We start from the raw sequence: 24565 nt of genomic DNA, 5'->3' as shown, positions 1-24565 counted from the left end.
CTGTCAGGTCTGCTATAACACTTCAGCAAATTTGTTCCAGTTCCTGTATTAGGAAATAATTTAAGTATAATGTCAAGTTTTGAATTTGCTTATGCACAGTTTTAGCCCTGAAAAATACTAGGTGAATTCAGAAAACTGCACCCAGCCAATCTAAGCTGCCTAAGAATAGCTTTCTAAGCGTTTTCAGCTTTCTAAGGGCTTCCCACCTGAACACTTCACTTCAGCTACACCGTAGACAAACATGTTCCTCAGATACCTATCTTCTGCCTCGTTTTAGTTCACCAGTGTATTAGCGCCATCCATCCACATCTAGTGTTAAAACTTTCCCTCCGATTTCACATCGTCCTCCCACTACTTCATAATTCACAGGCTGCAGCCCTTTCAACACCCACTTCCACAGGCAACCTTCAGGTTTTTTGTAAGGTAATGTGCCGTATTTACTGTAATACATGTGCATTTTAACCACTTAATATGTGTAAAACTGTGGTAACATTTTTTTATTAGGTTCCTTTTTGAAAATGTAAAGCTGGTGTAGTTTCTAAAGTATTATGCCCTTAGTCTCATTTTCCCCATAAGCCCTTTGGTTTCATTGTATGATTTTGCATAGTGTAGTGAATTTTTTTAGAGGCACATATGTTGTGTTATAGAACAATGACTATAATTGAAAAGGTCATCCTATTTTTTAAATTAGCCTTGAATTTTAGTCACTTCCTTCTAATAGTATGATTAATTTAGTAAGTGTACTAATTATATGTGGAATAAGTTCAGTGTAGAAATTCAGTGATTTAAAAAAATAGCTAAATCACTACATATCATAGATGTCTTTGACGTGTCATCTGTGAGGGGACTATAGAGAACTGTCATGAAATTGTCATCTAAATTCACTATTAAATGCATTGTTTATTATTGTGAAGGTTTAAAAATATGTTTTGGGGAAAATTATGGGGAGAAATTTTAAAAATCTGTAAAATTATGATCTTTAGTAAATTTGTTTTTATGAATATACAAATATGTATGCTTAGAAAAACATACTAGTAGGATGGTAACCACCAGGTTAAAAGTGGGAGATTTTTGTATGATAAAATTATAAAGAATTTTTTTCCTTATTTGTTGTTCTCTTCATTTTCTGCCTTGTGTGTATTGTTTTTATAATCAGAAAATAAAAACTACATTGATGCAAAACACACAAGTGGGTGTGAGGGAGATATAGTACTAACAATCACCTAACTGTATTTCTTAATGAAGCTTAGAAAAACAGTCCAGAATGGAGGGAAATTAGTAAATCTTGCCAGAAATTCTATCTAAATTTTAAAGATAGGCCCATTTTTAATTTTGTGTTCACTATATTCTTAACACAGTACTAGGTTTTATTCTTCATACTTTACCTCATTTAATCCTCACATCCTATGAAATTGAGATGCCATCCCCACTATATGAAAAAATAAATTTCTTTAGGCTTAAAGAAATTAAATATTTACCTGCTGTTTGGGCGCTATATATTATTACATGTTTAATGTATTACTTTTCCCTTGGGAATGTTTGTCAGTACTAAATGTTACTTCAGTGCTTATCAGTGAAATTAAGCTTATCAGTGAAATTATGCTGTCTCATAATAGCATTCTTACTTGATATTTTTATGTTTCCTCTAAGAAATCAAATGTTAGCATTAACAAAATACAAAAGAAGTTATTGCCTATCTGGAATGTGGAAGTCTGTTGGTATGTTAAAAGTATTTTAAAATACTTGCCAAACTGAATTCTGATTAATCACACATGTCTATTCAAACTGTTATTAAAAATAAGTCTATTCACATTTTGAGTTAAGAGTGACGACTTTGTTAAGTTCACTTCTCTTGATCATAACAAAAAAACCATTGTATCGTCTTTAAGTCTTCCAAAAACTATCACTGGACTACTTTTATTGACTTGGAAATGTACCTTATCAGTAACTTGGTTCTGGAACCACTCATAATTGTGCTGAAAGAACTCAGAGTTGTTACCACTGTAATACAGTCATCTTAGAGAAAAGATAGTTTGCAGTGCAACAAGGGAAACTAAAATTCTTTCCTATAGTAAAGAATTTTACTTTGCCAAGTAAAATTGGGCTTTGAAGGGTTAGTGACAGAAATTTACAGGGATGATCTATAGCTTTCACTTTGCCATTTGGATGCTTCCTGTGGGAACCCAACTGCCATACTTGGAGGAAGCAAAATAGCTCATGTGGAGAGAAGCAAGGCACCTCAATCAACAGCCAGCACCAAGTGCTAGCAATTGAGTTAGGAGTCTTGACCCAGCAGCCAACCCATATGCTCTCATAGTTGTATACATGTTTGGTATACTGATGATTATACAGCTCTTATTTTAGAAGAGAAAAGTGTATTTTTTTAGAGATTACATTCTAGTGAAGAAACTTATATTTGAAGACCTGTTCGAATCTCTTAAAAAGTTATTAAAAATTAAAATATTAATATATACAGGCCTAATACTCCTTAATGCTGATGCTAAAATTCTATAATACATTTTTTATTTTTTATTATTTTTTATTTTTCTATAATACATTTTTAATAGAAATATCTGAGAACAGGAAGTCTACACATTATTTTGTGAGGACTTTGAGAAATCACTTATGATATAGATTATAAAGGGTTTTAATCGTAAAAAGATTCTTAAAGACTACTCTGTTCATTATTTACATAAAATAACTTACCATAGTTCCTTGATTTATTTGGGGGGAAAAACTAGAGAAAGAAGAAAATCATCAAGTAACATAGATCCTTACCGGAAATGTTCGCATGTTTGTTTTTAGAATATAGTATTTTTTCATAACCGAATTATTTAGAGAGTTCATAGAGTATAAAACATTGAAAAGAATCTTAGATATATTTAAAATCAAAGTCATTTTATTTCAGAAATGTGTAAATTACATAATAGATGTCTATAACATTGGTTATTTTTTTCATTTTGGTTTTATAACATTATACCAAAAGTTCAAAATCGAAGTTTATCAGTTTATTAGTAGACTAAGTAGAATGATTATTTAAAATGATACTTTAAACTAGTACAATTATGAGAAGATAATTTCAAAGCATTTTGGTTATTTTACTTCTAAAAACTTTCCACCAGCATTTAGATACTCAACACCAATTCACATTAACCAAAGAATGTTAATGTGAAAAGGACCCTGGAGATCATCTTTCTCAAATGAGAAAACCGATACTCTGAAACTGATCAAGGTCTCAGTGCTTGGGAAGGGAAAAGAACTCAGGTGTTTTGGTACCCTTTTCATTATATCACTGTGCTTGTAACATTCAGTTACATTCATTCTATTTATTGTTGTTTGAGGTGTCTAATTTTAACAACTAGTATGTAAACTCTGTTGTATAGCTTTTATACCTTCTATATTCTTGAAGGAGCTATTACAGGAGCTGGTAAATAATGAAGAATTCAGTTAGTGCATACTGATTGATTGATGTTTTTCTTGATTTGAGTGCATAGTTTTAACTTAGAATGTTCTGGTTCTCATTTCAATGCTTAAAAAATTAGTAATACTTAATTAGATCATGTAAATGATTTTATTTGAGTTAACTAGAAAACTGTGGATTTAGTATACTAATATTGAAGCCTAAAGTACAGGCTATTCTTAATTAAAATAGAATGATAAAGAACAGAAAGATATATGAATAGCACCTGTATGCAAGCTAATCTGGAAAACTGGAGGAGCTATCAGGAGAATGACAAATTTGAAAGTCTTTAATTATTGGAAGATAATTACTTTCACAGATCTCAGTTGTAACATAAAATTATAGCTCTTTTTTCCAATCAAAAACCTACACTCTGAAATTTTGTTGCCAAAACAAATTAAAAACCTATAATGTAATGTAATTCTATTCAATTAAAGTTGTGTGTGTGTGTGTTTAGGTCTAATATGGGTCCAGGATGCCAAGAAACAAAGTACTTAATATCATTAGATGTATAATATATGCTATAATATATAAGAGTGTTGTGTGATTAATCAGCATTTATTGAGCACCTGATCTGACTTAAGATAGAACAATGCTTTTATAATCAAATTAATGAAAGTTAAAGGCATATAAAGATATGAGTAGATGTCATGACAACCCAGAAGAGGAGACAACTCACTGTAGGTCTGAATGACCCAATACAGGTAATATAGGAACTGAATTGAGCCTTATGAGATTAATTAGCAACACTCTTAAAAATATGATGAAGGGGTGTGGCATTTCACATGGAGGTTCAAAGACAGAGGCACAAAGGCATGGAAATAGGCAAAGGAGTATTTGGGAGTCAGCAGATCGGTGTAGCTGAAGTGAAGTGTTCATGTGGGAAGCCCTTAGAAAGCTGAAAATGCTTAGAAAGCTATGTAAGAACCAAAACATTGAAGCCTTACCTTCTTGTTTCTACTGTCTTTTTTCCATTGCTGGGAATAAAAAAATATACTGAAATGGGGTGGTGGAAATGGAAAAGCATATTAGAATCACTGAAAGAAACTTTGTGAACAGGTGGTGAGATAACCTAGTATGAAGTTATTAAATGTTAGCATTATGTATAACCAGAGGTTTATTTAGGCCTTTAAATGCAGATTAAAATAATTTAACACTTGAACTCTTGCCAGGACTTTTATCTCTCTGAAACCCTATATGCCTATATTATTCTGGATGTCTGCCTTATGAACATATATCCCTGAATTATTACCATCAACCTCAATGCAAGCTGCCTCATTCTCTTGATTTCTTGTATATCAGTTGGTGTCATCATCATTCATTTATCCACTCATTCAATTCAGAATTCTGTGAGGCATCCTAGTCTTTTTCTCACTACTTTATCATTATATCCAGCTAGTCACTCAATTCTATTTTTTCTATCTCTTTAAACAGCTCTCAGCATAATTTCTTTTCATAATCCATACTATTTAGCTAACCCAACTCTGTTCTTTCCAAGAAATTTTAGCAGTCTCCACCAGGTTTTATTTCCCCCAGCTTCTCCCACCCCATTTCATTTTCTAACTGATATGAGAAATAGTTTCCTGTCTCTCTTAAGTGTAGTCCCTCCTTTGTTTGTTTGTTGTTTTTTATGCCTTTAACTGGTTGGGTCACTTGTCCTATAGAATATTTTATAATCTGGATATTTTTCTATGCTTCCTCATGTTGTCATTTAACTTGTTCCTTTCTCTATTTCTTCTGTTTCTTGTTAATTTGAAGTTTGGGCTAAAGGCTTGATTGGAGTTATTTTGGGTATATGGACATTTTCCTTATCCTTTTTATATAGCTGTATTCATAGGTTAGATTCCTAGAGATAGGATTGCTGCATCAAAAATACAAAAGTCCTTTTTCTAGGTGTTGTCAAATTCCTATCCATAAGGGTTGTTTGATTTTTTTTATCCCCATGATTTTTGAGAGTGCTTGTTTGTTCCTCTATTTTCTGGTCAGTAAACATGTGCCTAACTTGGATTTTGGCCCATCTCATACATAAATTACAATGTTTGCTTTGTTCTTTTTATGAGCCAATGTATTCTGTTAGTTGCCCATTCTTTTTTTTGTTTTTCTGTTTTTTCCTTGATTTTTAGAAACTTAGTGTATAATTGAAATGTTAAATTTTCACTTACATACCATTTTCTGTGTTGAATTGCACAAAAAACACAATTTGCTATTTTGTACCAATTTTACTTATCTATATTTATATCATGCAAATTTTTTTAAAAATTGTGTGTGTATTGTTGAATTACCAAATTTTTTGTTGTTTCTGGAGACATAATTAGGACAGTTCCATTGATTTGTTACTTACTCAAGTGCTGACACAACTCTTAATTATAAAAACGTTTTCCTGTATAGTAGGACTAGCACCCCTCCTATATTGCTCTTCTTGTATAGGGTTTTCTTGGTCATTCTGCTTGCTTAATGGATTTAAAGTTTGTTTTACAAATAAGGAAAGGAACACTTACATAGGTGTTCTATGACCATGTAGTAATGACAAATAATAACGATTTTTCTTATGGGTTTCTTTTTTTATGAAGGTTCAATGTAGCAATCTTTTTGCAAATGACTGAACCCATCTATAAGGATATATAATTAAAAAGAAGAAAGATAAGAGTGTATTGAGAACATTTGCCTCAATCAGCAGTTCCTAAAGTGTGGTCTGTGGACTACTAGCATCTTAGCACAAATCAAAGCAATGGCATCATATTATAATAGTAATCACAATTTCCCTCACAGCTCTGCATTCATAGTAAAAAATGTCAGTTGCAGTCAAGAATAGCCTTGATGAAACAGTAAAAATTATACATTTTGTTAAATCTTGACTATTAAAACATCTTTTTAAAAGATTGCATTTTATTTTTAGAGAGAGGAAGGGAGGAAGAAAGAGGGAGAGAAACATCTATGTGCAATTGGTTACCTCTGGCATGCCCCCAGTCGGGGACCTGCCCCACAACCCAGGCATGGGCCTTGACTGGGAACGGTAAAGGTGACCCTTCAGTTCATAGGCCAGGGCTCAATCCACTGAGCCACACCAGCCAGGGCAACACTTACCTTTTTAAGTCCATTTCAAAACAGACTAGGCACAAAGCTCTTCACATGCCAAAGGTATGACAGTTGTCTCAAGGAAAAGCAGCTATATGACTGAGTTGTGAGCCAAACTAGTAATTTTTTATTGAACACCATTTTACATGAAAAAATGACTAACTGATAACTATGATTATTCAGACTTGGGTATTGACTATTTGGTAGACAGTTTGATAAAAATGAAGAAAGCAATACAAGCCTGTCACTTTAAGGAAAACAACTGACAGGATTTATTGTTAATGATAAACTTTGAGCTTTCAGGAGAAAAGAATTTTGGAGAATTGGTATCCTCTACTATGAGATTGACCACTTCATACTTACAGATTTTTATGATATGATCAGTGGTGGTATTAAGAAATTTTAATTTTAATACTGTGTTAAATATGTTAACATTTGGAAACCATACAGAGCACAGTGTGTCAGAAATTTTTTTTAATTGTCACCCAATTTCATTGCTTTTAGAGAGGACGGTAAGAGGGAAGGAAGACAGGGTGGAGAGAGAGAGAAACATCAATTGGTTGCCTTCTCCCATGCACCCCAGATGGGGATTGAACCTGCCACCTGATTATGTGCCCTGACCGGGAATCAAACCCATGGTCTTTTGGTCTATGGGCTTATGCTTCAACTAACTGAGCCACACTGGCCAGGGCAATGAGTCAGTATTTTCTAAATGACTAATGGTTAGCATTACAGAATTATGCGTGGGTAAATGATCCATTAAAATTACAAGATAAAATTGTATTTATTTATTTTTAGAGAGAGGGGAAAGGAGGGAGAAAGAGAGGGAGAGAAACATCAATGTGTGGTTGCCTCTCACATGCCCCTTACTGGGGGCCTGGCCTTCAACCCAGGCATGTGCCCTGGCTGGGAAACGAACCAGCGACCCTTGGATTTCACAGGCCAGCATTCAATCCACTGAGCCACACCAGCCAGGGCAGGCCAATGGATTTTAAAGTAACAGATTAAGAAGTTTATTGATAATGGCTTCAGATTTCAGGTTGCAACAAGGTTTAAAAGCTACTAGTCAAATTTTAGTTTAATATAAAAAATGTCCAAAATTGCCAGAAGAGGCTATTAAAGTAATCCTCCCTTTTCCAACTTCATATCTTTATGAGAGTGGATTTTCTTCATGTTGTACACTCACCACAACATATAGCAACAAATTGAATGCAGAAGGAAGCAGATATGAGTCCAGGCCTGATGTTTGTACAAATGTAAAACAATGCTACTCTCTTACAGTAAACTCTTTGTTGTTTTTAGAAGTTAGTTTCCAAAAAACTTATTTGTGTAAACATATAATGGGTTTATTACTTCTATTTTTATTTTTAAATGAATTAATATTTAATTTTTTATTTCTAATATAATTATTGATAGATATTACATAAAATTTGTTGGTGTCAACAATTTCTAACAGTATAAAAAGATATCCTGAGTACAGCTTAGGGAATATATGTAATAATATGGTAATAAGTGTGTATGGTGCCAGGTAGGTACTAGACTTATTGGGGGATCACTTCATAAGTTATATAAATGTCTAATCACTATGTTGTACACTTGAGACTAATGTAATATTGAATGTCATCTATAATTAAAAATTGTAAATGTTTTAAGTAAAAATAAAAAATAAAGAGATCCTGTTATCCAGAAGTTTGTGAACCATTATTAAATGAGCATAACAATTCAATAGTTTTATTTCTGATTACAATGTATTTTAAATTTACCTTAAAGCACAATTTTGTAGTCTTCTGTTTGTAGACATGGGGCTGACAAAATAGAACAGAGATGAAATTAATGAGAATTTACAATACAGATCAGATCTGTTTTCTATTCTGAGCAGAAATGAGAAAACTACTGATCTTCTCAAAAGTAGAAACAAAAACTTGTTTTTCTTTTAAATTGTATTAAAACTGAAGTTTGATATAATTCAGTGTAAAATCATACATACTTTAATTTGTTCAACTCCTGGAAGCTGTATTTTCTTAATTTAAATAAGATCCACGAGTTCTTGTTATTTTTGACTACTCTGTATGTATGAAAGTACTGGTTTTCAGTTCGTTAATATGCTTATGTTTTATAAATTTCCAGAAAGCGACTGTATTTCATGTTTTTCCCTCTGATTCCTCTCATCTGAGCAAGTGACCTGTATTTTGTTAGTCATTGTGTTTTGGAAGACTTGGAAGAGTCTTGTCACTGTGGTTCATTAGAATAATTCAAGGCCTTTTGATTTTGTTAAAACCTATGTGGTAGATACTGAGTATAGAGGTTTGATTTAAAATTCTATACTTAACCCATCATATACCAAAGGAACTACTTTTACAGCATATTTTTTGTTTCTTTAAAAGACTAGTAGCTATTAACCATATACTGAATAATACTAGAGTGTAATATAACTGTAATTATCTCTAATGGTAGTCCTATGTGCTAAAATTCCCAATTTTAATTTCTTTTAATCCAATCGGAACCTAATTTTAATAGGTAAAGCTTTCTAAAAGTCGGGGGTTTTTATTATCACACAGTAAGAATTTTAAAAATTGTTTGTATAGAAGTAAAACTCTTCTATAATACTTTTGTGGAACCTGGGGAGAGAACCTGTGGTAAGAAAAAAAAAGTAGTATTTTCTGTATGTTAATAGAGAAGCACTGAGTGAGGTAGTTAGGATAGACTTGCATTATCTTGAATATGGTAATAGCATATTCAACAAATGAATTTGTAGTTCGGCATCTCTGAAGTTTGCAACACTGGAAAGCTCATGTAGGAGCCGTTGTTGCTGAAGATTAGTGTCACATATTGCAATGTTACTAGTGATTTCTAAGAAAATAGTATAAATTATAGAAAGTTCCAGGTATTGTTTTAACAACATAAAAAAATAAACAAATGGGGAAAGTGAATGTCACATAGGGAACTCAGGGGGTACAAGGAAGGTAGTGAATTGATGTCCAGGACTGTATGTACTAGTTTAATTTGTTGGGGTTTCTCAGTAAGAATACAAAGAACTGCCTGCCTCAAGTTCACAGGATGCACTCATCCTGATGAGTAAAAAGAGATGCAATTCAACAAGTGAATACCTATTTGCTTGTTGCAATTGACCCTACCTTTTAAGGAGCCTATTTATGGTTCAAAAGAAGTTATAAAACAATGATATATGTTAGTAGTTATAAGAAAGAGAAACAAGGTACAATTGTGCATCTTAAGAGGAATAGGTTTAAATTCATAGAAGAGCTTGGGAGTTACTAGAGTGAATAGAGACCAAAGAAGTTGGTATTGGAAATGGATCTTACAAGACGGTTGGGTAGAATTTCAGTGAAGATAAAGAGGAAAGCAGAGCCTCAGGAACACAGAACAGACCTACCATACTAGAACTACTGATTTTCAATTATAGGTGGATCTAACTTGATTCATTTATACTACTCTGGCATTAACATGGAATGTGTGGCAGGGAGGTGTTCTTTGCTACTTGCATCTGGATACACTGGACATGAACCTGAGTTTAGATTTACTTCCAGTTTAAAGGTTAGCTAGAGGTATGATAATGGTGAAGTTTAGAGATACTAGCCCCATGTTCTTAATATTTCCACCTTTGTAGGTCTGTGTCATGTACAGGGACTTCTGTTCCTTTTGTTTTTGGAGGTTTACTATTCCATAGTTAGTGTAAAAATAAAAAGAGTTGTCTGCTTGTGGAACAAGTTCACCACATGTTCTAATGAGTAAAAGGGATTTTGTTGCCCTGGCCGAGTAGCTCAGTTGGTTGAAGTGTTGACCCGGTGTGCTCAGGGTGTGGGTTCAATCCCCAGTCAGAGCACATACTAGAATCAACCAATAATTCATAAATAAATTGAACAACAAATTGATGTCTCTCTCTCTTCCCCCTTCTTTCTCCCTCTCCCTTCCCCCTTCCCTCTCCCCTTCCTCTCTATAAAAATCAAAAAATAATTTTTTACATAGGGGATTTTCCTACTAGCCAAAGGAAAGCTCATTTAGAAACTCAGCTGTACTGCAGTGCAGATTTAACTCTTTGCAGTATGGATGTACATTTTTAATTTCAGTTCTGGACTAAGACCTGTTTATCTTTGCTTTCTTAATTGCATCTACTACAGAAAATAACTACTGCTGATTTCTACTAGGAACAGTGGTACTCACGGCTGCTGTTTGCAGAGTACTCAGTAATATTTGTCTATCTTTAGACCCACAGTTGGTAAAACAAAAATTGCCTGACAGTTTCTACCAAATGGCAGAGGAGGGTTGTTTTTTAATGAATACTACTAAATCATGATACCACATTTTTTGCAACTCATTTTTTGAAAAGTGAAATAGATAAAAAAATACTATGATTTAAGTGATATTATGTAAAACTTAAATTGGAGTAGAACTCTACCTCACACCCATACCCCATACTGAAGTTGAAATGCTCAGTGATGAGCAAGGCACTAAAACTATCCTTGTCCACCTGGAGCTAACAGCTTAGTAAGGTAAAGAGGAGGTAAAGACATTGCTAAAATACAGTTGATAAATGCAATGCTTTTCATGGAAATGTTTTGAGATTTCAAGTTAAAATTTTTAATCAGTATGTATTGTTGAAGAAGGCTGAAATTTCCACTATGAGTAACAAGATCTTGCAACATTCTTCAGGTGACTCTACCCAGAGTGGAGCTGTTGCAGGAAGAACTTGATATCCTTGGTTTTAATACCGTAGTGAAAGGATGTCAACTTCTGAAGTCGCAGGCTCCTAGAATGAGTCAGGATTCCCCCATTGTGAAGGGGAATTTTGAGTGCCACGTCCTGTAGAGCCTGACTGGGCTCCTAGTCTAAGCAGTTCTTTGCACCATTCTGACTCCAAGTAGTAGGAGAGATGTTGGTGCCATTTGAAATATTCTCGTCCTTGGTGCTATTGCCATTTTTCTGCTTCTAGATCTTTTCTCACCAAATGACCTTACACCTCATTGAGTTATGACAGTGCTATGAAGGTGAGTACATAATCTAGAACAAGAAAATTCACAATTCTGTGAAATAGTCTTTAGGCTGTTTTGGGATGGTGAGAACATAATGTATATTCCACATGACAGGCATTTAAATTTGGGTTTACTGTACAATTACCAATCTCATGGGTTGGCCAAAAAAGTCCATCTAGTTTTTCCATAAAATAAGACACATTTTTCATTTTCACCAATAACTACTGATTTGGATATTTTGAGTATGTCAGCCATCTCTTGTGTAATATAAAGTTGATTATTCTCAATTGATGACTTGATTTGATTGCTATCAACATCAACTGATCTACCCAACCATGGAGCATCGTCCAGTGAGATACCTCTAGGGTGAAACCTTACAGACCATTTTTAACACGTTTGATCAGTCACAGCACCTTATCCATACAGTGTATAAAACCTTTTTGTGTTTCAGTTGAAGCTTTACCTTTCTCGAAATACTAAAGTATTATATGCTAAAAATGTTGCGTATTTTCTTCCATCTTCAATATTAAAATGGCTACACAAAAATTCACCAATTTTTTTAATGAATGTTCATATGACATCTGTCACAGTACAGTCTAACAAAATTGTTTCAAATGAAGTTGAAGGCAACTAAACACTGCTAGAGTCATCTTATGGAAAAAACTATATGAACTTTTTGGCTAACCCAATACTATTATTAATATAATTTAAAACCCAGTCTTTTCTTATTTAGAAATAGAGTTGCCATCTCTATGTTCCTTTCCATTTGCCCTTTCCCTCAAAAATATGTAATGTCATCAATTTTTATGAACCCAGCCATTATTCCTGAAATTGACTGCCAAGGAATAAAGAGATAGTATTAGCATTATTTCATAGTGTAGAGCCACCTGTCCACCTCTGGCTCTTTTGCAGTGGTTTCTGCCAATATGGAACATTTATAAAGAATAGAAGGAGAGCCAACAACTGAAATTTACTAGTTGTATTGATAATTGTAGTTGGCTTAATTATGCTTCAAGATTTTGTTTGGGGCATGTGTTTCATATTTAAGATATTTTATCATTGTGTATTAAAACAATACACAATACACAAAGCTATTAAACTATCTTCTAAAGATATCTTTATAATTGGTGGAATTAATATGCTTAGTGAGGTCAAATTTCTGCTTTGGTAGAATTGTTTTGTATGTCAAACTTTTTTTATTTAAGTGTCTGCAAAATTAATTACACATATTACTTTCAATATTCTCTCAGATAAATTCATAAGCAGCTTTTATATTTTAATAAATGAAATGTGTTTTTTCATTGTTAAGTGAAATAAACCAAAGAAAAGTAAAAATTAAAATGATTTTTTGAAGATTTTATTTATTTATTTTTAGAGAAATGGGAAGGGAGAGAGAAAAACAATGATGTGTGAGTGATACATTGACCGGTTGCCTCTCACATGCCCCCAACTGAAGACCTGGCCTGCATCCCTGGCACATGCCCTGACTGGGAATCGAACCAGCAACCCTTTGGTTCACAGGCTGGTGCTCAATCAAATGAACCACTCCAGCCAGGGCTAAATTAAATAATTTATTTGAAAGAATTTAGTAGCTTAAAATGCAGCTGTTAATCTTTTTGGCATTCAGCTTTTTTGGGTCAAGTAGTTTACTGATAGCATCTAAAGGCATAATTTTAAGAATACCTAACTTCTAAGCATCTTAATTTTATATTGGAGTTAATTTATATAAAGTGATCTAGTAAATTTCTTAGCCATTAAATGTCAAAATAAGCAAGTTTCTAAATATAATTCTTTATTTTTTTAGTGTTTTGATTTCCAGCAGAAAATTACTTAATATGCATAATCTCAACTGATGTATTTTAAGCATAACTTCTTCCAGCTATAATTTATCTGAAAAAATAAACTTTTCCTATAGCGCACTCTAGAGATCACAACCCTTGTAAAATAATCTCTTAGAACCCAGAGAACTGATACATAAAAAGTACCTGTTCCTGTTTCATAACTATAGTTTTTTTTCTTGATTGAAATTATGAGGTTTTATGGAGAATTTTAAATTCTGTAACTGTTGTCTAATTTCTATTTTTATACCTATGAGGTCACCTTAGTACACGCTTATTATCCTTATGTTCACTCTTGAATTTTTAACCATTTTTTATCTGCATCATTATCCCAGTAGCTGGAATCAGGACTAATTACTGCTGTGGAGCAATGCTTTACCGTAGCACAGGGGTGTCAAACTCATTTTCACCAGGGGCTGCCTTGCGGTTGCCTTCAAAGGGCTGAATGTGATTTCAACTCCTTAACAGTTAAGGAGTAGTTAACATTTATACAGTCCTAAAATTATTTTGGCCCTTCGAAGGCAACTGCGAGGCTGATGTGGCCCCTGGTGAATATGAGTTTGATACCCTTGCCATAGAACCTTTGATGATGATAGAAAAATCCTAGAGTTGCATTGTCCATCACGGTACCTGCTAGCTGCATGTGGCTGTTGGCACACTTGGAATGTGACTAGTGTCATTGCAGCACTAAATTTTTAACTTTAATGTTAATCAACTGAAATGTAAAGAGCCACCTGTGACTAGTGGCTAGGATAATGGACTGTGCAGCTAAAAAATTTCAAGGGCTCATTTGTTGGTTTTGGATTTTCATAGACACAAAGTAAGGCTTACGATTTTGCCGTTGTACAAAGATTCACTGCTAGTATGATCAGAGTCATTTATTCCCCCAAATAAGAAATTAGCTTTATTCACATTGCAAGAGAGGAAAAGACAGCAATGTTGTTCTTCAAAATCAGTGCAGTTGCAGGTTATTTTCACTTACAGAATGACCCTTGAATTATTCTATCAGAGTAGCTCCTGTTGAAAAACTATAGCTGTTCTAGTTTGAAGTGTTTTGTTTTGCATTAAAGAAAATTGGCAGAAAAATAAAAATAAGACTTTATTTGTATTATGCTTTTCATTTTTACATTTTTATGTATTGTCTTCTCAAAGCCTCCTAACTAGAGAAAGCCAAGACCTAGAATTGATGTTGTTCTCAGTTGTGAGGGGAAAATATTTCTCAGCCTGAGAGAAACTCGGGCTGAAGGGTTGAAGGGTCTATTAAAGGATAACAAAGAGATCATTGGGAAAAGCAATGATAGGATGTGACAGCTGTTTGAATGCAGACTTCTAGGATGAGGAGTCAAAGATAACTGTAAATCGGAGCCAAGGTTACTAGTGTGTGTAGTGATTTTATAACTTGTAGAGGAAAGTGAGCAGGAGTGGCTAGTTTGGGGTAGCAGATTAGTTTGAAACATGTTCATTTGAAGGTACTAATACTACAAACAGATGGCATCACAGGCGGTTCCAAATGCCCAAAGCCAGTCTGAAAGGCTAAAAAGAAGTACCTCCCAGATGGATGTAAAAGATGCAGGACTCAGTTGTCCGGTTTGTTCATTTTTACATCGCATGGCCTGTTCTCTGCTTTACTTCCCCTACTCTCTTCCTCAGTAGTCACTGTTGGTGTCATTTTGTGTGTGTCATGAAGATGAAACCATGGAAGAAACACTCACTTGAGAGAAGTGTATTGGGTGGTTCAGGGTTACGGAAGCCTAGCAAGGGGATCTCTTGCACAAAAATAGGCTGATCTGAATTGTGCAGGGAAGTGGAGAAAGCTGGTGATTACTTAGGGAGCATCTCAGCTGGGATCTGAAGAGCGTGCTTGCACAAAAAGCAGAAAGCAGTGGTTGCTGAGGGTAAGGGAAATGAAAGTTGTTCAATGGTGTAACTTTGCCATTAGGAAAATGGAAGTCCTAACATCTGCTGTACAACATTGTGCTTACAGTCAAGAATACTGTATTGCACGTTAAATTGTTAAGGGGGTAGATCTCACGTATTTTTTTACCATAATTTTTAGAGTGGGGAGAGAGAAAAAAATTCCTTGATATTTTTCTGGAGACTAATGTGAGCAGAAATGAGAAGAATTCTTTGGAACTGATTTTTTCTTTTCGTGCATTGCTGCTATCTGATTCACTCTTAATTTGGTTAAGAGGATTTCTGCAATTATGCTTTGTTACGGGATTGAGTAGGAGTAACCATCAAAGCAATAACTCTGCAGAGCAGTCATTTAACATTTCAGAAAGGCATTAAAATGCTTGAAATGTGATTTAAAAAAAAATGGAATGACTCTAGAGCAGCACTGTGGTAGAACCTCCTGCTGTGGCAGATGGAAAGGTCTGCACTCTTCCTGTAGGTAGCCATAGCCACGTGTGGCTGTTGAACACTTGAATTGTGACAGGCATGATTGAGAAGCTTCATTTTTAACTTCGTTTAGTTTTAATGAAATTTAGTCACATGTGGCTACATGAAGTAGGAATTTTGTCCCCAGCATTTTGGATTTGAAATAAAAGCTGAGGAAAGGTATCACTATTATGGAGACCAGAACTTCAGCTTAAGGTTTTAAAGTGAATCTTTTGAATATGAAGCAGTCCTTTTTCTTTTGTATTTGTTCTTGTCAACTTTAAATACATACAGGGATAGAAAGTAAGTGGAGGGAAAAAACTTTTGGTAAAACATGTTTACAATAGAATTTATGGGCTGCATTGATAATTTTTAAAATTTTGCATTTCACCTTCATATAACTACTTAAAGCAGCCAACTGAAGGCAGTAATAGTCCTCACCAGAAAAGATGGCTGATGATTCAGTAGTGATGCAACTGAGGAAGGATACATGACAATGAAACTTAAAAATGATGTTAGTTTTTCCTTGTCCTTAGTGTCTAAACAGCTCTTAGGCCACATCATCTCTTCTGGCCTGTTGCAGTAACTTCCCAGCTAGTGTGTGTGTGTGTATCTATCTCAGGCCCAGGGAAACATCACTCCCAGAATTGTATTACTGAAAACAGATCTCACCCACAGATCCATTTAAGAAATTTTACCTCAAATCAGTATATAATAAAAAAATTCACACACATTTTTGGATGCTGATTTTCACTTTTGGAGTTTATGAGTTAAATGGATATTTGCTCAGCTGATGGAACCAACATTGGTAAAACAATTTTGTTAGCATATTGTCAACAAAAACTTTAAAGATACGTATAACCTAAACGCCAGTAAAATCACATCTGGGAATTTTCCTAAGGAAACTAGCCCAAATACCACAAAATATACCCACTAAATTTCTTTATACGAAGATATTCAGCACAGCATTATTTATAGCAGTGAAAACTGTATACAACTTTAATGTTCAACAGTTGGGAAATAATGAAGTGAATTGTAATGGCCAAAATGATAGCCTTCCACATCACCTTTTATATACATCTATTCTGGAATATATCATAGGCTATATACAGTGAGTTATTTGCAATTCTGCCAGTCTGACTCTGTGTCTTCAATGTGCTTAGTACAGTGTAAATGTTTAATGAACATTTGCTGAGTAAATGAATATTGACACAAGTGAAATTGAGTTTCAGTTGCTTATCAGTTGGTGAAAACTAAGAGATGTTACATTCTTTTAAGTGCAGTGATATACAGTTCATTTTGTAATGAAGATGTATTTCAGATTTAAACATCTCTTATTCCAGAAAATATTTTGGTAACCAACGTAACAGTTTCAGCCATTTAAAAGTAAATTCAATTGATAAATATATCAAACAGTGATTTTTATAAACAGATAATGTTAGTAATCATTCTGCATCTCTACAGTCCCTATGTACACTTTTCTCTCTCCTTATATTTTCTATTAATTTTATGCATTTTTATAAATGCAATCAAAAGATCCCATTTATCCCCATATTGGCATTTTTTCCAAACCTATAATTTGTGCTCAAAGTAATTTTCTCTGCTTTGTTCATTGTAAATGATCAGTTATAAAGAGGTTGCTTTTCAGATAATGGTGCATTAGGCCATATTAAATACAGTATTTGAAATTGCATTTTCTATAACTTACAGAGAACAGCAAAGGGAAAGAAATCTGTTATTTTCTTTTAAATTATTTTTCTTGGTAAATGGAGATTCATAGTTGATATAGGCAAGGAATAACCAATATTAGAAATTTGAAATTTTTGTTTTTTTTACATGGAGTCCTCTAGTGTGCTTTACCACTAAATTGAGATACATCTGTCATCACTTTATAAATGTAACCCAGATGTCTAGTTCTTTTTGAAAACTTACCAGTTTAAGATTATCATTACTTAATATATTTATTTCCATAGAACCCTGAGAATAAATGGTGATGTTGTGCCGAGCTCATAAGGGCAGGGACAATACCGTTTTGTTGTGGAGTATCCACAGTGTCTATCAGCAGTCTGATTAGGCTCAAAAAATCTTTGAATGCCTACCTGCCTACTTTTACCAATTTGTTTGTGACTGCCTCCTAATAAGGTGAGGAACTTAAGCACCTATTTTGTGCTTGGTAGGCTGTTTTTGTAAGGAATGAAAAGACTCAGTTACTTTGTACAGAGAAAAAGAAGAATGAGGAAAGGAGGGAGAGAGGAGAGAACCTTGATTAGGCTTCACTTTGGTGAATCCATAGAAACTAGTGGTTTTCCTTGAGGAGCAGGCATCTGTTGATTCTTACTCTGGTGCTTCGTTATTTTCTCTTAGCTTCTCCTTCTGAATGTTTTTTCTCTTCTCTCCATTGGGTTACATTACTCATATAACTCTAGTACTCCCATGTTACTTCTAGTATTCTAGAATTTACCAGTTCAGCTAATTACCCCCAACTCTACTTAGGCAGAACTTTATCAGGGAACCCATGGGCTACAAATCAACTTCTGTATCTATTGGTCTAGATCATCAGTTTTCAACCAGTGTGCCACAAGAGTTTTTTAAAACATGAAGTACCTGACTATTTAGTCAGGGACATGGCCCTCTTTTCTTTTAGATTGTCGAAATGAGAGCAGCAACAACAGTAGTCATCAGTGTGAATGAATCAAAATTATACTTTCTTTGGAGGTCAGATCAGCAAAAACACAATTTTTTTTGGTGTGCTGCAGAATTTTAGTAATTAATTTATGTGTACCATGAGATGAAAAGGGTTGGAAATCACTGGTCTAGTCGGCTGTGGCCGGGAGACAAAGTCACATGAAAGCTGTATTGCCATCTCAGATGAGGAACCACCTGGAGCTACCTCGTCAGTTTAGAAGCTTCCTGAGATGGGCTTGGTGGCACCTAATATACTCCCTTTCAGTAGACATCTGTTCCTGTGCTCTTTAATTTCCCACTCAGTGTTTAGGATCTTTATAAGCCATGGCATAGTCCCTATTTTTATGTTATGGTTTTGGAGGGCTTTCTCACAACTTTAAAATGTTACTTCTATTATAGAAAATTAAGTGCCTATTTGTCCTATCTCTTCTTCATGCTAAGAAGGACTTCAAAGCCTGAGAGCCTTATTTTGACTATTCCTGCTCCTCAACATGCCTATGGAGAAGGGAATGACTCCCTGATTGGGATTTTGAGGCTTATAGGTAATCACACTTAAATGAGAACACCGAAATATATTTTTAAAGATTTTATTTATTTATCTTTAGAGGGTAAGGGAAGGAGAGAGGGAGAGAAACATCAATGTATGGTTGCCTTTCGTGCATCCCCTGCTGGGAGTTTGCCTGCAGGGAACTGGCCTGCAACCCAGGAATGTGCCCTGACTGAGAATTGAACCGCGATCCTCTGGTTCGCAGGCCCGCGCTCAATCCACTGAGCTATACCAGCCAGGCCGAAGTATTTTTTAATTTGTTAATTTTAGAGAGAGGAAGGGGGAGAGAAGCATTGATTTGTTGTCCCACTTATTAATGCGTTCATTGGTTGATTCTTGTATGTGCCCTGACTGGAGATCAAACCTTCAACCTTAGCATGTTGGGATAACCCTCTAACCAACTTAGCTGCCAGGACAGGGCTCAAAATATTTTTTAATTAAACAATTATAACAACCCTGGCTGGTGTGGCTCAGTCGATTGAGTGTGGGCCTGCAAACCAAAGAGTTGCTGGTTCAGTTCCCAGTTGGCACATGCCTGGGTTTTGGGCCAGGACCCTGGTGGGGGGCATTCAAGAGGCAACCCACACATCGATGTTTCTCTACTGCTCTTTCTCCTTCCCATCCCCTCTCTCTAAAAATAAATAAAACATTTTTTAAATTTTATAACAAAAGATAACATTGACATACTCTTGCCAGTCTACTAGCTGTTAATACTAAATACAATAGCAAGTGTGACAATAAGCATGATTGTATTCTCCCATTTCTTAGGTTAAATTAACTTCTCCAAGTTTTACATTTTTCTTTAAGCATTAAAAGTTAAATATAATTATTCCTATTTTATTTCATTTTTTATAAAGGTCAGGTTATTGCTTTGGGAAGTTGTCTGTAATTTGATTCTTTGAATTTAACCTTTAGCTTTCAATTTGAGGTATACTATTAGTATACTATTATGTAGGATTTTACTATGGAGGTTCGTAGTTTTCAGTCATGTCAACTGTAGACTAAAAATCCATGGTGCTGTAGAGTATGACTGAGGAAGTGACATTTCGGGAGCCTACTGTGCTCTCAGCACTGTGGTAGGAGTTTGCCTCATTATCTTATTCATACAATGGCTCTATGGGCTTTCATCTATCTGAGACCTAACACTTACTCTGATTTTACATAATTCTATTTATTTTAGTACCTTAGCGATAAATTTGCACCAAGTTAACTTTTTCTTAGAAAGTCATTATTAATACGTAAAACTTTTCTTTTAAAAACAGGATAAGAAAATCAGAGTGTCTCAACCTTTGACAAGAGGACCAAGTGCCTTTATTCCAGAGAAGGAAGTAAGTTTATCTGCCTTATATTTTTAATATGGAAGTAAACATGTGTTTTGATTGTATTTATTATTTATACATCAGAAAACCACACATATTTTTTTCAACTTCACTAAAAAGACTGTGTGTGTAATAATCTGCCTAAAATAATTGTACTGTAAGATAAGAAATATCAATTTTAGCATGTTTGATTTCAAATAACTTTTCTGAGCAAAGTTCCAAGCAGTAATAAAATTTAATATATATCTGAAGGTTTTAGGTTTTAAAATAACCACTGTTTCATGGTGATTTTAGGTTATTAAATGTTAAGAAAAACTAATTGAAATGAGTTTCTCAACTAAACCTGTTAAGTTTCCTTATTAAACCTGTTATTAAACAAAACATGATATTTCATTACTAGTGATTATTCTTTTCATTTGGTCCTAAGTCTTGATTGCACAGAATGTTACGGAGTCTCTGTTACACTCTGTACCTTTGTTGAGGGTGGGGAGTCTAGGTGGTGAATGCAAGAAAGGTTGTAAAATCAGTACAAGATTTGTGCCTGTCATGTGGGTGTACATTTCTATGAGTGTCACAGCAAAGTGCAGGACCTTCTAGATTCCTAGATGCCTCTCCCAGGTATACCTAGACTACGAAAAGTTTGAGAACCACTAATTAAGGGATTTTTCTTTGCTTCAAGGAGTTATTAACTCATACCGTTATATGTGCTGATTTCACAACATACTGCAAAAATAGCATTTATCATAAAGCACCAACATTATCCCCATATTGTTCTGAAATTAGTCAACAAATATTTATAGAACAACTATTATGTGCCAGGCATCGTCTTAGAAGAAGGGATGAGGAGAATTCAAATAATACCTGCCAGGTCATTGCCAAAGTCAGCAGTTCCTTTACCTTCATTTCACTTTTTTTGTGACCTTGTAATTTAAATGAAAATACTCCATGAGGTACTTCCGCCAAGATGGAGGCATAGGTGGAAACACTGTGCCTTCTCCTGCAACCAAGTTTGGATACAACAAAAGTTTTGGAGAACTAAGACACACCCAGAGACCAGAAAACAGAATTATACGGAAGTCCGACAGCAATGAACCATTCAATGAGGACGGTAAGAGAGGTGGAGCCAGCAGCGGAGCTGGGTCGGGCAGGACAGACCGAGGAGTGCAGGCAGCCCAGAACTAGTCGGGGTGCGGGGCAGACTGACCAAGGTCGCACATTCGCGCACAATGAGACAGACCACGCAGGCTCCAGGGGGCGAACCCAGTGGGAGGGCTGACAGCGATGGCACACTCGCATGCCGTGGAGCGAGGCGCGTGGGCCTGGTGACGGTGGTGGCTGTGGTGCTGGTGGGGGTCTCGGCAGCAGGCGACGGAGGGAAGCCATTGTCCCTCTTTGACCCCACATACAACGTCACAACCCAGCGACTGAGTTGCCCTGCTCTGGTGAAAACCTAGGGCTCTGATCCTGCTACTTAACAGGCACGAACAGCCCAAAAGATGGTGCAAGGAGAACTCAAATTCCCAGAGCCAATAACTCTAAGTGACCAACAGATTGCCAGCCTCTCAGAAACCCAATTTAAGACACTATTTATCAGGATGCTCACAGAACTGGTTGATTACAGTCACAAATTAGAGGAACATATGAAGGCTAAACTAATTGAAATGAAGGGAGATGTCCAGGAAACCAATAGCGATGGAAAGGAAACTGGGACTCAAATCAATGGAATGGACCAGAAGGAAGAACAAAACATCCCACCAGAAAGGAATGAAGAAATGAGAATTCAAAACAATGAGGAGAGGCTTAGGAACCTCCAGGACATCTTTAAACGTTCCAACATCCGGATTATAGGGGTACCAGAAGGGGGAAAGAAACAGCCACGAGTGGAAAACGTATTTGAACAAATAATAAAGGAGAACTTCCCCAGTCTGGCAAAGGAAATAGACTTCCAGGAAATCCAGGAAGCTCAGAGAGTGCCAAAGAAGTTGGACCCAAGAAGGAACACATCAAGGCACATCATAATTACATTAGCCAAGACCAAAATGAAGGAGAGAATCCTAGAAGCAGCAAGGGATAAGGGGATAGTCACCTACAAAGGAGTACCCATCAGACTGTCAGCGGATTTCTCAAAAGAGACCTTACAGGCAAGAAGGGGCTGGAAAGAAGTATTCCAAGTCATGAAATCCAAAGACCTACAGCCAAGATTGCTTTATCCAGCAAAGCTTTCATTTAGAATGGAAGGACAGATAAAGTGCTTCTCAGATAAGGTCAAGTTCAAGGAGTTCATCATCACCAAGCCCTTATTATATGAAATGCTAAAGAGACTTATACAAGAAAGAGATGATGAAAAATATTAACAGTGAAAGGACAGCAAACACACAGTTATTAACCACCACACCTAAAACAAAAGCAAACCAAGAGGACAGCTAGATCAGGAGTGGAACCATAGAAATGAAGAACACATGGAGGGTTAGCAACAGGGGGGTGGGAGGAGGAGAAGGTACAGAAAATAGCATAGATGGTAGGCAGAAAATAGATAGGGGGGAGGGCGAGAATAGTGGGGGAAATATAGAATCTAAAGAACTTGAGACACGTGGTTATAAACTAAGGGGGGGAGAATAGTGGGGGAGGGAGTGTGCGGGTGGAGGGGAATGAAGGGGGGAATAGAACAACTGTAATGGTATAATCAATAAAATATATTTAAAAAAAAAAAGAATAGTATAGGAAATGGAGAAGCCAAAGAACTTCTATGTATGACCCATGGACATGAACTAAGCAGGGGGGAATGTTAGAGGGTGGGCAGTGCAGGGTGGAGGGGAATAAAGGGGAGAGAAAAATTGGGACAACTGTAATAGCATAATCAATCAAATATACTTAAAAAGGCAAATGTTACAATAATTAATAAATAATTAAAAGAAAAGAAAAAAAAGAAAGAAAATACTCCATGAAAGTTAGCAGTAATGTTTTAGAGCGCAGTGACTGTAGCTGATCTAGGTGGTGACCGTGCAGTAGGTACCTATTAGTCTCTGCTAGGTCCTATTTCCCTCATACAACATAGGGGCTGTATATATATACACACACATGTGCACACAACACACACACAGTGTTTGGCACAAATAATGCCCCCTTTTTAAAATTACAAAATTTTTTATTACAAAAATTATAGGCATCTAATTCTGTAACATAACAATACCACACTCAAGCACACCATATGACATTTTGGGTGAAATGTTCAAATTAAAACTGTGAAGTATTATATGTATATTATTACCCTACCATCTATACTTGAGCAGACATTATTTGTGCCTGAACCTGTGTGTGTGTGTAAAGATTTCCTGATACAATCATTTTCATAGTATATATTTGAAAATAATCTGATTTGCTGAAGCCACCGCTGTTTTCAGGATCTGTTCTATCATATGAATTATTTATTAATGTATGTTAGGCATCAGTTAAACACAAGAAACTTCTGCTGGGGAAAACAAAACAAAAACAAGTATCCTATCCCTAATTACATGTAGTTTATCTAGATCCTATTATGTTTTTAACAATCTTGACCCCTCTGGTTGACAAAATGGGGGAAATGTGTAAATGAACACATGTCTGGCTTTATAGTGAGCTAAAGTGAAATTGCTTTTTTATACCATTGTAATTAAGTGTGGGGACCAGGGAGGCTGCAGCCCCAGGCCCGGCACCCTCTGGGCTGGCCACAGGGCTCCTGGGAGAGAGCTGGGTCAGCGCTCCCTCCCTGGCCAAACAGGGTTTGTATCAGCAGTGGGAGAGACCTGGTTGCTTAAAGTCGCAGAGAGTGAAGTAAGGACTAAGTGGCAAACACACAGGAGCTGTGACCACCCACGTATAGCCCTGGGAAGAATGTGCACCTGAGCACAGGCTACCAGAGGCAGACTGGCCTGGCATTCGCATGCACATGCCCAACCACAACCCTGGGAGAGCTTTGTAGAATGCCCGGGGCCCACACCCATGGACCCAGAGAGAGCACATCTCCATGAAAGACCCAGAGCTCACACCCATGAACCCAGAGAGAGCGCGTGCCTCGGGAGACCTGGAGCCTGCACCTAGGGCCCTGCAGAGGGTGGCTGGGCTAGCTCTGGGGAGAGTGTGCGACCAGACCTGGGGAAAGTGTGAGTGAGGCTGACCGAGTGCTGAACAGGAAGGGAGAAAAGCATGCCAGTTGCCCCTCAGCCAGCTGCACCCAGCAAGAACAGAAAAACCAGTTTGGCCAGTTTGAAACCAGCAAGAGGTTTTTCTGTTTGTTT

General features: G+C 35.9%; 1 protein-coding gene across 1 annotated transcript in view; it reads left to right on the top strand.

The window, feature by feature from the left end:
• The window catches only part of SESN3 (sestrin 3), an 87663-nt gene that overhangs the window by 23488 nt on the left and 39610 nt on the right, over window positions 1-24565 (top strand). Inside the window, exon 2 of the mRNA XM_037029791.1 lies at window positions 20235-20300. Within this exon, the coding sequence (XP_036885686.1) occupies window positions 20235-20300 (66 nt within the window). The remainder of the gene's footprint in view (window positions 1-20234; window positions 20301-24565) is intronic.

The sequence above is a fragment of the Sturnira hondurensis genome, unplaced genomic scaffold (assembly GCF_014824575.4).
Source record: "Sturnira hondurensis isolate 20B ecotype Veracruz unplaced genomic scaffold, ASM1482457v3 Scaffold0020489, whole genome shotgun sequence".
NCBI lineage: Eukaryota > Metazoa > Chordata > Mammalia > Chiroptera > Phyllostomidae > Sturnira > Sturnira hondurensis.
The sequence above is the reverse complement of the archived record's forward strand: the minus strand, read 5'-3'. Positions and strand labels throughout refer to the sequence as shown.